General features: G+C 38.3%; 1 protein-coding gene across 2 annotated transcripts in view; it reads left to right on the top strand.

The window, feature by feature from the left end:
* Positions 1–16,716, top strand: part of ADCY2 (adenylate cyclase 2) — a 283,755-nt gene that overhangs the window by 191,773 nt on the left and 75,266 nt on the right. For both annotated transcript variants that reach the window (XM_070411956.1, XM_070411955.1), the window contains exons 6-12: positions 757–868; positions 2,975–3,102; positions 5,939–6,097; positions 6,892–7,024; positions 8,362–8,538; positions 12,148–12,191; positions 15,717–15,797. In XM_070411956.1, the coding sequence (XP_070268057.1) occupies positions 757–868; positions 2,975–3,102; positions 5,939–6,097; positions 6,892–7,024; positions 8,362–8,538; positions 12,148–12,191; positions 15,717–15,797 (834 nt within the window). The remainder of the gene's footprint in view (positions 1–756; positions 869–2,974; positions 3,103–5,938; positions 6,098–6,891; positions 7,025–8,361; positions 8,539–12,147; positions 12,192–15,716; positions 15,798–16,716) is intronic.

Genomic DNA, 16,716 nt, shown 5'->3' with positions numbered 1-16,716 from the left:
ATCTAATGCCCACCTCCTGCCCAACCCCTCCTCCTCCCCCCCCCACCCCCCCACCCCCCCAGCCCCACACACACACACCACACACACTATTCCTTCTTATAGCAGCCTGTTGTTTTCTTTTATAGAACTTATTATCATTGTATTTGGACATTTTAGGTATCTTTATTTGTTTAATTCACCACCCAACTAAACTCTGAGCTTTAGGAAGATGTACCCTAACTGTTTCATCCCGCAGGTAGTAAGTAATCCAGAATCTTTTGGTAAGAAGACTTTCTTTAAGAAGATTATTATTCCAGGAATTTTTAAATGAATACAAACAGGATTTTGGCTTTTATTATTTTACTGTTTCTACTTTTAGGAATTCTTATAGTACAAATTTATGTAACAGATGGAAGCATACCTATTTGATATCAGGATTAGGACAGTGTAATGGACTGTCAGGATGACTACTAAATAAACAAGAGGGAGAGAAGGGCTGAACCTGAAAGAGACAGGTGATCAGTAAGAATAGACTAGAATAGGAAAAGTGCATCATGTGACTTATTTTCTCTCATTTTAATTATAAAAATTTAACATAAAAATGTACCGGGAACGTTTAGCAAAGTGTTTTTGTATTCCCTTTCCAGGGAAATTACATTTTTCTTCTGAAAATAAAAAATGAAAAAAGAGTATATACTCTTTGAATAGAAAAATCTAGCATTACCTTCTTAATGAATATAAACTTGCAAACACTGCCCCCTTTGTTCATTCCCACAGTATCCTCTATGCTGACATTGTTGGGTTCACCCGGCTGGCCAGTGACTGCTCCCCAGGAGAACTGGTCCACATGCTGAACGAACTTTTTGGGAAGTTTGATCAAATTGCAAAGGTAAGTATTAGTGATTCCCTTTCCCTTTGAAGATATATAAAAATTTGGCTTTCTTTCCCTCCGGCCCCTTATCAACTTTTTGCTGTTTTACAGAAAGCCTCCTTTAGGAATGTTGTTTGTAAATGTGTTGGATTTATTTGCCATTGAGCCCTCCTGATAAGTCTCAAGCCTAACTCAAGGGTGAGAAATGCCATAGCATGTAATTAACACATTTTCATCTATTTTTAAAACTTCTACTTATATATAATTCAGCACACATATAATAAATACATTTTGAATTATGAGATTTAAGTTGCATATCTCTGTGCACTATGCTACTTGAAGGTCCTTTTTTAGGCATTTTGATGTCAAGGAGCTGGAAACATGATTTCCTCTCATCCAGTTATAACTATCATGTTGTAACTGTCATGTATTCTCATTGTTAAGAAACATCCTAAAAGACCCTCTAAAGTAGGATGCATAACTTCTCCCTACGCCCGTTGTTTACTATTGTCTCACTTTTATTCATTGATCCTTGTGCCATTCAAGAAAAAAACAAGTTCAGTAGTTGCTATTTATATGTTCATTTATAAGAAGTTTTATAGAGAAGGAATGGTGACAAGTGATCTAAAACCATATTAAACCTTATTTATTGGAACTGTTAGAGTTTGTGGTGGGAATATTGATAAAACATTTTCTCTCTCCTTTCCTCTCTCTGAAATCGATAACGATAATAATAATAAACTATAGAAAAACAGAGCTAAAGGCAGCACACTTTTTTACTTCAAAACATATTACAAAGCTAAAGCAATCAAAACAGTGTGATACTGGCATAAAAACACACATATAGGCCAATAAAATAGAATAGAGGGCTTAGAAATAAACCCAGGCATATATGGTCAACTAATCTTCGATAAGTGTGTCAAGAATTCACTATGCTTAATATTTCAGATTTCTGTATTCTAGATTGAGAATATCTATGCAGGAAATATGAGAGGGTAGCCTTATCAAAAAATATTTGTTTGCCTTTTTATTACTTAGGATGCTGTTATCAGGAATTACTAGCACACCATCTATAGTTCTGTAGATAAGCATCAAAGTACACCCACTCTCCATCAGACAAGGAAGGAATTATGAAAAATCTTCTACAAACCTATAATATGCTTCAGAACAAAAAAAATTTTATATTCGTTTTATTATTTCAAATGTGTTCAATTTACACATAAGTCTGAGTTGGTGTTAGGAAGGAAAAGAAAATATGTGTTTGGTTTTGGTTTTGGACTTTTTTATTTTAGTGAAGAGTCTATAAGCTAGATGCAAAAATTAAAAGTAAGTGTAAGATTGATGCATATGAATGAAGTTGATCTCCATATTATAAAAACAACCCAGACAAGAAAAATGATGAGTTAGTCTAACTTTATAGTTAACTGGTTGAATCTGTCAGAATTGTTTTATTTATTTTTTATTGGTTGATTTTAGAGAGAAAGAAAAGAGTTGGGAGAGAGAGAGATTTATTATCCTATTTATTTATGCATTCATTGGTTGATCCTTGTATATGCCCTGACCCGGGATCTAACCTGCAACCTTAGCGTACTGGGACAATGCTCTAACCAACTGAGTTACCCAGCCAGGGCAGAATTGTTTTAAATTACTTGACAGTAATGAATGGTGCTTTATTATATGATGGAAATGTATATCAGAAGCTACATGTTTGCAGGTAAGAACCTTTAATATAAACAAAGACTGTGAGCATAGTAGGGAATGACATCGATTCTAATTCCAGTGACGTTCTGGTCATCGTTTTCTGCCCTGGAAGATTCTATTCTGCATAGAATGTTTCATTTTAGCATCAATGTTTGGGGATGTTTACACTAAGGAGAATGACCTGTCTGTATATTCCTCTGCTGGTATTAAGTAGAAATATTTCCAGAACATTCTCTGTTTCCCCTTTCATTCCCTTTCCCTTCTTCTCCTACTTTGGCAAATGGGCAAACTTGTTCTCATTTCTCTCCCCATGAATCCTACTCACTCTGTCAGTAGGATTAGCTCTTGATGATATTCTGCAAATTTAAATTCTCATATAAGTGCTTTAATGCAACTGAAATTCTGTGATTTTTTTTCTTCCAGGAGAATGAATGTATGAGAATAAAAATTTTGGGAGATTGCTACTACTGTGTGTCTGGACTCCCAATATCACTCCCCAACCATGCCAAAAATTGTGTGAAAATGGGACTGGATATGTGTGAAGCCATAAAGTAAGTGTAATGCTTAGTAAGATCTTCTTTAAACAGTTTAATAATTTTAGCTGCAGTTCTCAGATGCCACTATCTGTATTTATCAGTCTACTGGCATTAAATGCATTATTGTACATTTAAATGTAAACATGCAGGGATGGGGGGGGGCGGTAATGTGGGAAAAGGACACATATGTAATAACTTAATCAATAAAGAGATTAAAAATAAATAAATAATAAATAAATAAATAAAAATAAAATAAATATAAACATGCAAAGACCCATTTACTGGTATGTGAGTAACTTGATCCAAAGTATGACTTCTCTGAGTATTTTGTATTATTATTTTTAGTCTTAGATTTTTTGCAAAACTGAGTTAGAAATCTATGGAAAAGGACAACTCTGGGTTTTTTCAAAAGTGATTTTTAAAAATTTAAATATCTTCTCTGATCTTAGGGAAACTGCACTCTTAGGATCCCTCATGATTTCTGACAGATAATATGGCTACATACAAATTGTAAGAAAGAAAGTAGTTTTATCACCAGGCAGCAATTAATATACAAACACAGCCCAAAACTACTTCAGCTAGTCAGCAATTCTCAGCTCTGTGTCGTTTCAGTTATATGTCACCTATTTGGCTCCTTATACAGCTCACAAAGTGATCCTTAATAGGTTGTTTTGTTACACCCCCCAATAAAGGGCATCACAGCCAATTTCAGGAATTCTTTGTTCTCTCTCACATGCCAGGGCAAGCATTTCATTCCTATTTATTAAAGCATAAGGTGAGGATGAATAAAGGAATTTTAAATTTTTAAGATGGTGAGGAGAAAGCACACACTTGGCATCGGAATTTTGCCAGATCATCTCAGGGTTTGTCACAGGAACCAGAAACATGGGTCTGTGAACGTTTGCCTGTGTTTTCCCCTCCGTGTGTGGATCCACACTCACTTACTCAGCTCCTCTCCCCGGTTTGCCGAGGCCCCATGGCGGAAGCACTTCAGCTGCAGTTTTGGAATGTTCCCAAGGCTTAGAGAGCGGTGGTTTTTTTTTTCCTGTCATGAGAATGCAAACTGTTCTTAATCAAGGAAGTGATATTCAGGATCCTGATGTTGTAAGTCATTAAGGTTCCTCTTAAACTAGAAAATGTGTCTACTGCTGTTGCAAGTTTTAAGCAATTGCTTCAACATTTTTCTATAGATCGCATAGATTGCATCTGCATGCATTAAAACACTTGGTCAGTGAATTCATTTGAACCTTTGACCAACTCATTTTTTCTACAAAAGATACATAGGACTTGGAGACTATTTTAAAGAGTCAAATCATCAACCAGTCAATTCTGTCACAATGGCCATTGTAGAGCGCCTCGCCTTCCCTTTTTATGCCCCCCTCGCTCTCTGCTGACCATGTTTCGGTTCAGAAATGCCGCGTGGTTGGAACTGTTCTCTCTCCACGAGGTAAAATCTTAAGAACAATTATGGGTTTTACAACAAATTATTTATCTCCCAAAGATGAAACAAAGTAAATTCTTCCAAGATGACCCAGGTCAAGTAATAAACTTGTATCTTGTATTGAGTGTCTACATTGCCCCAGGCCCTGAACCCACTCATGGGTATACAAACCATTTGGACAAGGTCTGTGTCTTCCCGGGGCTGGCACTCTGAGAGCAGATGTGAACACAAACGGGGGTGTTAGCTGAGCTCTGGGAGGTTGGAGGACCTAGGGAGGGTTCCTATATCAACCAGAAAGCCTTCCTGGATGAGGAGAAGGTCATGCCTAAGCCACAGATGGAAGAACAATGCAAACTGGCCCTGTGACACACACACCCTGTCAGAGAAAGGAGCCTCAGGGGAGTGGGGAGCAGAGAGAGGAATCATCATGAGCAAAGACCCAGAGGTGAGGACCATACAGGGGGCCTGGGCTGCCATAGCACTCTTTGCTGATGGAGGGCAGAGTGTCAGGGGCAGATCTTCTACATTATGTAAATGTTCTGGCTCTCCCTGTGGGCAGGAATGAAGGATTTGGATGGCCTGCATTGTTTGTTGTCTTTGGTGGGGGGCGGTGTACCATAAAAGAAGATAGAGTGAGAGGAAGGGCAGGGAAAGAAAGGAAGAGAAAGGATGGGAAGGGAATAACTTGCTATTTTTTTTTTTAGGAGGCCATTTATTTTTACATTGTAGGTTTGTTTCTTTTTATCTTTTTTAGCATACACCAATGGTGTCATTTTACCATTTAAGCATGACATCTATGCCTAGTCTTTTTGAGCCATTTAAGTTTCATTTACTGCAGCCACACCTGGTAACCCTTCCTCTTTGCTGTGTTGCAACCAACATCATTGTTTCTTTTCACATAGCCTCTGGGGGTGATTCTCTCCGGGTAACTAGGGATACCTTCCTGTATGCTTCTTTTACAATAACATTTTAATTGATTAATGTACTTAGCTGGCAGAAATAAATAAGCATTGCCAAGCATTTTCCCTTAAAGGAAATTTTTCATTTGTCTCTGTTAATGAGTTGAAGACAGTGTCCTAAGGTATTTTTAACAGCTGTTAGAAGAAAAGCGTTGGGGGGATTGGGTGACAAAGTTGAAGGGATTAAATAAAAACCTCATAGACACAGACAACAGTATGATGATTACCAGAGGGCAAGTTGGGGGGGAAGGGGTTGGAAGAGGGTGAAGAAGGATAATCAGAAAGAAAAACCATTTTCTGGCTCAAGGCAGTAATCTGCTACAGAAGAATTCGTGACAATATTTCCAACAGTCTGAGAAATTCTGAGTAATAACATGCCCTGAAAATTGGCCAAGAGTTAAAGGAAGGGGAGGCTGTTCCTGGACGGTGATGTAAGTTTCCTTCTTTTTAGGAAAGTGAGAGATGCTACTGGCGTTGATATCAACATGCGCGTGGGAGTGCACTCCGGGAATGTCCTTTGCGGAGTGATTGGCCTGCAGAAGTGGCAGTACGATGTGTGGTCACATGACGTTACCTTGGCCAATCACATGGAAGCTGGAGGGGTCCCAGGGTATGGCCTGCCGTTGGATTTCTCTCTTTAAGTTGGCTGCATGGTTAGAAATGATAGGTCAGAAGGTTAATAACTTACTTCTCAGTGTTGGATGATTTCTATGGTATTTATGTCCTACAACCTCTTACATTAATCAGATAAACATGACCTGTCAAGTCCCAATTCCACCACCCCCCCCCCCCCGCCCCGCCCCCGTGACCCATGGTTAAGGACTGTGGATATCAGATTCTAATTATAGACTTTTGCTTATTTGCAAATGTATGAATAGGGACGTAAGTTGAAGATGTTTTATACTGCAGTGCAGACATGGCATTTCTCTATTATTGGTGACCTCTGAAACCAGTACTATTAAAATGAGAAAACTGTGGCATCCGTCTCTGGTTAGAGCATATTTCAGACAAGAGGTTTGCAATGCAAATACTTTAATTTAGAGAAAAATGAGAGCAAACTTTGAGAAAGAAAACTCCTATTTGTATACAGATCAGCATGCTTTCTAAAATGCCTCTGGCAGGCATTTCAGAAAATATCCTTATATCCAAAAATTCTTTATGCTACAGCTTTCTTTGCTGTTATTCACCACACCCACCAGACAAAGTTCTGTGAGTGCAGAGACCGCCAAGTAGGAGTAGCTCCTGACCTCCAGAAGCATCTTTCTAAAGCCCTGGTTAATAGGCTGTCAGCCTTATCACAGTCCATTTTCCCAAGAACATACAGCCTTCCCTTCATTTCTGAAGTCACAGAAATAATCTCCCTCCTTATCTATCTTGACTGTGGTTTTAAATGGAATTTTTCAGACGTGTCCATATTTCTTCTGTCACCCTGGAGCATCTGAATGGAGCTTACAAAGTGGAGGAAGGGGACGGTGACATCAGGGACCCATATTTAAAGCAGCACCTGGTGAAAACCTACTTTGTAATCAACCCCAAGGTCAGTATTGTAAAGAGTCTATACTGTAATTGGCCTATGACTTCTGTGATTAAAAGGCAGAGGAGCAAATTACTTGTATAAGTACGTGTTTCAGTTAAGTAAGTCTTTGCCTCTAAAATAGCTTTAAATGCATATGGCATTTTAATTATGGAACGAACGTGTTTTAAAATAATGCATTTAAATGTATTTATTAAAGAAACAATTGAACTAATTGCTCTCTGTGACAGGGTTGTATTGTTAGTCAATGTATATGTTAATTTGTGGTGCTTCTGGGAGCAGCCTGACAGATGGGAAATTAAAGAGAAATATTTTGCTAAGGACCTCAGATGATAAAAAAATCTAATGAGATGAAATAGGATAAACATATAAGAAAAGGGAAAAGAAGGAATTTCTAAAATATTAACAATAAAGTATCACATATATATTTGTGTGAGGACAGGGGTATACAGACACGTTTAACTTTCATACAGTACCACCCTCTGTTACTGGAAGACCTTCCCACCCATCCAGAAGGCTGGGACCCGACTCCTCTGTTCACGCCACATGTCCTCCAGAATGAGGGCCTTAGAGTCCTCATGTCCTTTAGCCTCTCAACTCCTGACAAATGAGTGTTATTGCTATTTAAAGATTCAGATTCCAAGACTCTGAGTGTTTATGTAACTTATCCTAAATCACACAGCTTTAAATGGTGCAAATATAAGCAAGAAACACTCCTAAACTGTCAAAACCAGTATCATAAAGTCAACAGGATCAAGTGTGTGGATGTGTGGATATCTACTCATGGTGGTCTCCTTCAGACCCTAGGTTTACCTTTGGTGGCAAACTTTAGTTCACTGTGACAAGCAGGAAAAACTGTGGGATGATGGGGGGCGGATGGGGTACCATAAGGAAAAGGCAAAAAATAGAACATGAAAACATTGTGTTCAGGCAAAGAACACCAAATCATGGGTAGGTAAGACCATTTAGCATTAGAAAATAGCTTCAATCTCTATTCCCGGCACTTTAGTGAAACTCACCATCAAGAAAAAGTTAGAACAGATCAGCATATCTGTTTAAAAATTTACTTTATAAAAAATGTTTATTAAAATGACTATTTTTCCTAAGTTTAAATTACAGGTAACTTTTGCTGCCTGGGGAAAAAAAATGACTCAGCTCAAACAGCTTATAACACTGCCTGCCAGTAGCACAGAAGGAGTGAGGGCAGAAGCCATAGAGGTGAAGGGGTGATGTTAGAGGAAGATGCTTAGTCAAGGGAAACTTCCTGATGGGGTGGAGCAGGAAGGAGAGGTTGTGCAGCTTTCCCATGCCAAGTGTAATGATTAGTTCCTCACCCCAAGGGAGAACGACGGAGTCCCCAGCACCTCTTCAGAACTCGTCACACCCTCGATGGAGCCAAGATGAGGGCCTCTGTGCGCATGACCCGGTACCTGGAGTCCTGGGGGGCGGCCAAGCCCTTTGCACACCTGCACCACAGAGACAGCATGACCACAGAGAACGGCAAGATCAGCACCACGGTATGTCCTCCACGTTCCAAAGCATCTTAGCGCTAAATGAAGGCTTGTTCCCCAAACCAAAAGGCATCGCCTGCCAAAATAACTTAAAATGAAGCAAGTTTACCATCTCTGACTTCTTGGAGAGGCCCCTTAAAAAATAGCTATTAGGATATGAATGAGTGCCAACCCCACATTGCTAGGGCTTTTAACCCAGAGCGATTTTGCATCAGAACTTTATAACCCTAAGACTGCATTATTGACAACTGACTGTAGCAACTGAATACAGTTGAACTTTTTTGAAAATCCAGGTTTGTGTTTTGTGCTTTGTTTTTGCCATCATTCAGTAGAAAACCTGAGCATCTTAATAAAAGAACAAGTGGAGGCATAATGTCCTTGGAGTTTGAGCAGCATTATTAAGATGGTCTTTTCATCACCCAAATATTCAGGCTGTGGCGGCAGCAATGTACATTCTATTGTTGTAGTTCCTTGTTTATATCACTCCAACTTCCATCAGAGAATAAAGTCTCAAGGTTCTTTACAACAGGGACATTTTCAATAAGATGGCTGCAATGCAGATAGAAAATAGAAAGAACCATAGAGGAGAGAGAAATAAATATAATTAAGCACTTAGACTAATCTCAATGGTATCATTAGATTTTAACATGATCTCTGAGTAAAATTAACTCTAATAGCGATGGAGTTGGGGTAAATAAAGGAAATGGAATGTTATGTATTTTCCATTACTTCTGAGAAGAAACATACCAGGTTGTCAGGTGAAAGTGGGCATTTCCAGTCTTCCTGTGTCCCAAACCTCCCAGCATGTCACGACACACCAACATTTATCTTCCAAAGACAATGGAAGAACAATGCAAACTGGCCCTGCAGGTACTACAGGCACTACAGGTATGGTTCAACATTCTTGTTTGACTTAGTTATGTTTCTCCTCTCAACTTCCCTTGTTCTTTTTCAAACTAAAAAATGAATATGGCTTGACAGAAGACCATGACCTACCAGACCATCAGTAAAGGAGACCACCAGCACAAGTCCTAGAGGAATTTGTATTCTATTGGGAAGAGAGAGAATATAAGTAGGAAACAAAGAAACATGATCATCTTAGGAGCTGCAGAAGGCCATGATAAAGATAAAATGGAGTGATGTTCATGAGAGTGCATGGGTGATTACTCTCGGTAGGATGGCTGGGGACGTCTCAGAGAAGGAGAGGAGGAAATTAGGAAAGGAGGTGGCAGAACAATAAATTCAGTGGTTCTAAGATGGAAATGAATGTGGTCAGAGAGGATCCTGTGTGGCTGTAGTGTCATCAACAATGAGCAAACAATCAGGCTGAGATGCACTAAGGTAACTGTGTTTAATTCACTCTACTAGTAAGTATAGTGGGAGGTCACTAGAGGATCTTAAGTAAGGAACGGGCATGGTAGAATGTGCTTTGCAATAACGGAGCAAGAGTGCAGGGGACCAAGTGAGAATTATGCTCACTTATGCTAATATTTTAGTAGTGTATACAGTGAGAAGCAAATTGAGGGTCTACTTTGAATGTAGAGCAAATCAGACTGTGGTGGAGTGGATATGTGTGAAAACGAGGATCAAAGATGAATTCACACTTCTTTTAGCAGCACAGCTGGAAGAATGATGATGACATTAACTGAGATGACAAATGCTATAGGGAAATCAAAAGATTTAAAATGGAAAAACCAAAACTTTGCTAATGGACATCTTCAAATCAATGTGCCTTTTAGAATCTAAGTGCAGCTAGGAAGTTGGCAGCTGGATGTGCAAGTCTAGAACTCAGGGAAGAGCCCCACGCTGGAGATGTGAATGTGAGAGGGGTCAGGTTTTAGATGGTATTTAAAGCCATGGAGCTGGATGGAATTATCAAGAAGAGAAGAGATCAAAAGAGGAGGGCCTGGAGCATCTGGGACCTTTTAGCATTCAGAGCTGTTAGAGGAAAAGCATCCTAAGATGCTAGTATCAAGTTGTCAGTGAGAGTCGATGCTTTTATCACTCTAATGAAAAATAATAATTTGGATAATTTTATCTCAATGCTACATCTATTATTAATGCTAATGGCTAATAACCATATTTCTCATTGTGTTTGTTGTTCATCAGAAGTTGGTTGGTTGGTTGGTTTTCAAGAAATTAGAACCATGTATAAATATTAGAACATGATTTTCTGTGCTGTTTCTTATGTATACCTGTGAAAACATTATTGTCCAGGTGTTATTGATATTGTTATGGTTGTTTATTTCTCATCAGTCTTATTGTCCCAGGACTCAACAGTGCCTGTCTCCCTCATTATCTCATGGGACCACAGGAAATATTTCACCTGACTTTAATCTGTTATGTTAATGAAGATGCCTCCTTCAAGGGAATGTTGCAAGGTCTAGTGCTTTAAGTTTCCGGAAGTTGTTTATGAAATCAGAGGGACCTCTTGAACAAACTCAATTTTCTTCACTGGCTGGTTTCACTAGTCACAGATACAGAGCCTAGGGGCTGCTTTAGCAGCAAGATAGGATATCTTAAGAAAATTCCAAGGCTTTGTTTAACACATGAAGCCCATATGATGGTTACTTAGCTGTGTTCCTACTCACTTTCAGAAATGATTAATAATCATTCTTATTAATACATCCCAGGATTGAACAGTTGTCATTGCCAGAAGTTAATTCTCTTATCCAATCCCCTATGCAGACCTCCATTGATTCTTGGTTCAACATTTATAGAGCTGGTGAATGATGTGTTATTTTACTTTACATAAGAAAACTTGGAGTTTAGTTTTGTGTTTTTTTTAATGCTTTACCTTTTCCTAGGTAAATGTATTCCCTTAACACATTTCTTACACTAACCTTGGAAATAAATCAGCAAAGAGAAGTTTCTTTAGAACCATTTTGTTTTGATTTTAATTTCCACTATAACTGTATGACGATGAATCTTGTGGTTTTTTAGGTCTACTATTGAACATTAACAGGGGGTGTCCCATTGATAAACCCTGACTGGTGTCTTCCTCTCATTCTGTTTTCAGGAACTCCAGGCACTCATACGTCAAATCTTTATTTTTCAATTACAGTTTACATTCAATAAGATCCTGTATTAGTTTCAGGTATACAGCATAGTGGTTAGACAGTCATATACTTTACAAAGTGGTCCCCCCAATACACATTCTTAACCAATGGCACCATTTCTTCACAGTTTAATGATAAGGATTGACAATAGACTTTGTGGTTATGTTTCTGTTGTAAAGCACTTTTAAATATTTTTCTGATGCCAAACGACAATTTCAAATGATTGTAAGCTGTTTACATAACTCTAATAATGATTTTTCTGTAGGCCATTGTTTGAAATCATATCGTTGAATATTAAGATGTAAATGTTAAAAATCCCGACAACCAGTCTGATACTTTTGACATCCACAGTTTATAGACGACACCAACATTTTAAATATAAACTGAGTTTTTAATCTTGCTTTACATTTATAGTTAAGTCTTTGTTCCACATGGGTAATTATATGTTACCTAACTGAAATTTCTCATGATAAAAGAAGAAATATGTTTTACATAGTTATCATCGCAATGCTATTTTAAAAGTATATTTTTGGCAACTAATATCTTTTTTTTATAGGATGTACCAATGGGCCAGCACAATTTTCAAAATCGCACCTTAAGGTATGGTATATGTTCCATTTTCTAATTTTTAAAAGCTCACTTTTTATTTATTTCTGAAAGTAATTGTCATCAATTATAGTAATTTTGAAGGCTACTTCTTCTAAAATAGCAGCTACTTGTGAAGAGCCCAATTAAATTGCTCTCAAGCTTCTAAAAATAGGATTATTAGTATCATGTTATTAGAATTAAGAGAGGGGGAAAAAGAAAACACCACCTGGTAATCACTGTAGAACTTGAAATTATTTTCTTAAAATGATTCTTCCTGATATTAATATGTAGCAAAAAATGGAATTTTCTTAAAATGAGTATGGTCCTTAAAATTACATTTTTCTGTTTTGAATCTTAGAGATAAAAGCAAAAGAAGTCTAGCTTTTCTATGGTAAAAAGTAGGGCTGCCCAACCTCTCTAAAAAGAAAAAAAAAAACTTCCCACACATGTCTCCAGGCCCCAGTCACCACCCATGGTAGAACTACAGGCACTAATATCTTTTATTTCCACGTTCCTCTAGCTTTGGGAGTTGGAATTATACTGTAGTATTGATTTGGGGATGAAGTATTTCTTATTGAAGTAAGTAGGATAATTCATGGAAGGCCCAAAACTCAAGCCAGTCTTTTTTTTCCCCACAAAGAAGTGGGTTTATTCTTACAGAAAACACATTGTATCCAAGTAAAAAGTAAACACAATTAGGTAGATCATTCCCTGCAAAGCATGGCAAGGAGTGCACATCACCCCAGAATCCCTCTAGGTGACTTTGTTGTAATGAGCTCTACTTTATATTTTGTGTAAAATTTGAAATTTTAACATTGAGATAGAACACCCATAGCCCTCTGTTACAGGGATAATTGGGTTCTTGGGCCTTTGAGGCGTTATGTTTGAAGTGACAAGTGCCACATTAAAGAGAACCCCAGCCAATTTAAGGAATATCATGGACCCCATAGCATACCTTGAGAGTGTGTGACTCTTCCGGCCACGCAGGCACTAGCAGGCCTGCAAGCAACTGTGCACAGAAATTTTGTGACCATCCTTTCACTTTATTCTCGATGTCTCTTCTGTTGTCTATCTGCCCCTCCCTAAAATTGTGCTGCAAGAACCTGTTTTCAGAAATGACAGCAGGAAATGCCTAGTGGACCACCAGGGTTATGTGGGCAGTATCTTCTGGGATGAGTGCTATCTGGAAGACAGTGATCAAAAGCTATCATTTGTATCTGGACTAAGCATGTGGAAAATCTGATTTCGTCCTTAGTATTCTTCCAAGACAGACCCTATGGCCATTATCCTTTAAGAAGGGAAGACACTGAGATGCAGGGGGTTAAGCGAATGCCCAGAGTCAGGCAGCTGGCAGAGGTGAGGCCAGGATGTGTGTCCTGACTCTGTGGTGCCAAAGCCTGTGCTCCTCACTGCTCTCCTGTCCTGTCTGCCTTCTCAAGGGTCCCCTCCATGTCTGTTCCCCTTGCCTCTGTGGTGGGTGATCTCTGGTGACCCTAAGGGCCTCATGGAGATAGACTTTCAAACCAGCCTTACCTGGGCTTCCCTCGAACACCCTGACTTTGTCACATGGCCAACATCATAAAACCTCTCTGAGCCTACAGCCTGGCCATGAGGCAATGTCACATGCTATTGAGGCATCATCTGAGCTAACACACAACCTCCTCCATGTCTCCTTAGATATAAAAGCCCTAGTGTGAGCGTGGGACAGGTTAGAGAAGGAGCTCGGGAGAAAAAATGGAGAGAAATTGGAAAGAAAGAGGGGTTGGGGACAGTGAGCAATGGGGAGGCCATCGGTAAGGACCAGAGGCAGAAGCAAGGACTGGAAGATCAGAAATGCTGAAAGTCAAAGGAACAAAGCCCTGGTTGGCAAGTTAAGAACTCCTGGTGGGTAGATTATGAGACCTAGCGGTATTATTATTTCCCTAGCAGAAGTCACCAAATTACAGAAACAAGAACACTGTCTGTGGGTTAATAATTTTTGTCCAGATAATTAGTGAATACAAAGGTGAAAAATCATATGCATTTATTGACCACTGCATGTGCCATGCTTACTGCATTGACCGCTGTACAGGCATTGCCCAAGCTAATCCCAAAACAGATTCACGAAGGCAATGCCATTGTTAGCCACAGGCATAACATTGAAGGGTTTTGTTTTTCTGTGAATTCAAGGACCTACAACTGTTTCTTCTTAGATTTAGAGAGATTTTGAGAAAAAGAAAGCCACCAAATTGAAGTCAAGAAGCTCAAGTCCAGTGAAGGGCTGATTAAAAACAAAACGAAAAGTCTAAAGTGAAGATAGCTCCTCCCTGTAAATGAGAATTAGCCAGACTAGATGATTGCTAAGTTCCTGGCTTTAAAAAAAAAGAAAAGATAAATAATTTGTCTTCTTCAAGCAGTTTGGAATATGACATGTCAATACCTCTTGACTCTGTATCTGCATCTGGGTCACTTAATATTATTCTGGTTTTGAACCAAGACTGTCCTTGGCCTGTTTAAAGAAGACAGGACTTGAAGACACAAATCCACAGATGCTGATGGAATTGCAATGCTCATCATCTCATTAATGATGATTCCATGAGATTAATTACAGATAACTCTGACATTGCATATTGATTGGCTTTTCTTGTCTATATCTAGAGGCAGTTCTGAACTCATAAAAGTGTTATTTTTATTACAGAATAGAAAGTCTATTCAATCGGTAATTTAACCAACCGGAACACAGAGAAGCCATGTGCTCACTGCACATCCCACTCAGGGACCTGTCACACCTAGACTTAGGCACAGGCTGGTGCAGGCCAGTTGGCGAGGGCCAGCCTGTGTTTTCGTTCTTTGCAGGTGCTTAACTTTTTAAAACATTTATTGTTTTGGTTTTCTCATGCTAATTGTCAAATTAACCTTGTGAAACTCACTATGATTTTGGCTTAATTTATTTACAAAGCATATTACAGCTGAAGGTTATTTGCTTCCACCACCAAGTGAGTGGTCTGCAAATATAAGTGAGGTTTTCTGTGAATTGCGCTTTCAAACACTGAGGGACATTTAAATACATACAAATAAGCTTTGATATGCCTAAAAAAGACTGTAGTTCTTCAAATTCTTGAAAACAGACCAACGAAAACATGAACAAGGAATAACTATTTTGTCAACTAAACTGAATTTTTGCAGGGGAATTTCCAAGCCAGTGTGTTCTGTCATAAACTAAAGTTTATAAAGGCAACCAGTCAAGGGCTAATGTGTCTTGTAGGACAAAAAGTTCTTTCATCTCCAACACCAAGCACCTATCCTTCAGTGTTGCTTTTGATTACCAAGAAAAATTTCACTCTAAGTGAAGTAAGGCCACATTTTACTGCACCAAAAACTCAAGTCAGTTCTGTCGATTCATAGAGTGGCTGCTGTTAATAAAGAAAAGGCTATTCATGGATTCATTCTTTTTACTTGTTTAAGAGAATTAAACAGGTTTTGGCATCATAGAAAAATTGGGTTAATGTTTAGTTTAGTAATAAGATTCTTACCCATTGCATTTCCTTTTTCATGTAGAACCAAGTCACAAAAGAAACGATTTGAAGAAGAATTGAATGAAAGGATGATTCAAGCAATTGATGGCATTAATGCACAAAAGTGAGTTCTTCTTAATCTTTAATTATCATTCATCCTGATAATTTCAGAGATGATATTTCAAACCCTATTATTTAAAAAGATTGTTATTTCCTGCCTAATAAACACTCTCCAAGTAAATTACTAATAAAAAGCATGAGATGTAAACATGGAGAGAAAAATCATAGCAAAATGTGTTCAGGAGGTCATATGAAAGATCAATAGGAATTCCTTGTGGGAAAAACTTTAAGTTATAGTAAGTAGCACTATTCATTCAGAATGCATTTATTCCCATGCAAAACCAGAGAACATGGAGCTACCCATGTTCCAAATTGTGGAAGAGTGTTATGCATTAGAATCTGAATTCATGAGGGCAATGGGAAGAAGACCAGGTTTTTCTGAGGTGGGGGCACAATATTGTTCAGTCTATGAAGTCTATAAATTCTATGAATGTCTATTCAGTCTATGAATTGCTGTTGTAGTTTTAAATAGTCCTAGAAATGCCTTAAAAAATTAAAGAAAGTAGTGGCATTCATGGCCTGGACAGAACAGTCACATCCATTAGCCTCTGAAACCACACCAGGTGCATGTGCATTCAATAAATGTTTGTTGAATTAAGTTGTAGTGTAAACATCAGGAGGTCCAAATGAAAAGCTCCATGGAAAAGTTTCCATCCTTATGGAAACCGGACTAATTTTTATCATGAAAGTTGACTCTTGAAAAATGTAAATGATTTTCACCTAGAACTCTGCCTCCAAAATTAAGCTGCATGTCTTTTCAAACTGTGTGCTTCTTCTACATTGTTCATTTTAAGTATTTGTTTTAAAATATTTATAGGGTTTATGAGAAAATTATATGATTGTGCTTGTGTGTGTGTGTGTGTGTGTGTGTGTGTGTGTGTGTAATTGACTATATACCCAATAAACTATCTTGGTCGGGCTAC

This window comes from Myotis yumanensis, unplaced genomic scaffold (assembly GCF_028538775.1).
Source record: "Myotis yumanensis isolate MYYU_CA2020_CCGP unplaced genomic scaffold, mMyoYum1.0.hap1 SCAF_4, whole genome shotgun sequence".
Taxonomy (NCBI): Eukaryota; Metazoa; Chordata; class Mammalia; order Chiroptera; family Vespertilionidae; genus Myotis; species Myotis yumanensis.
This window is presented reverse-complemented; position numbering and strand designations above follow the sequence as displayed.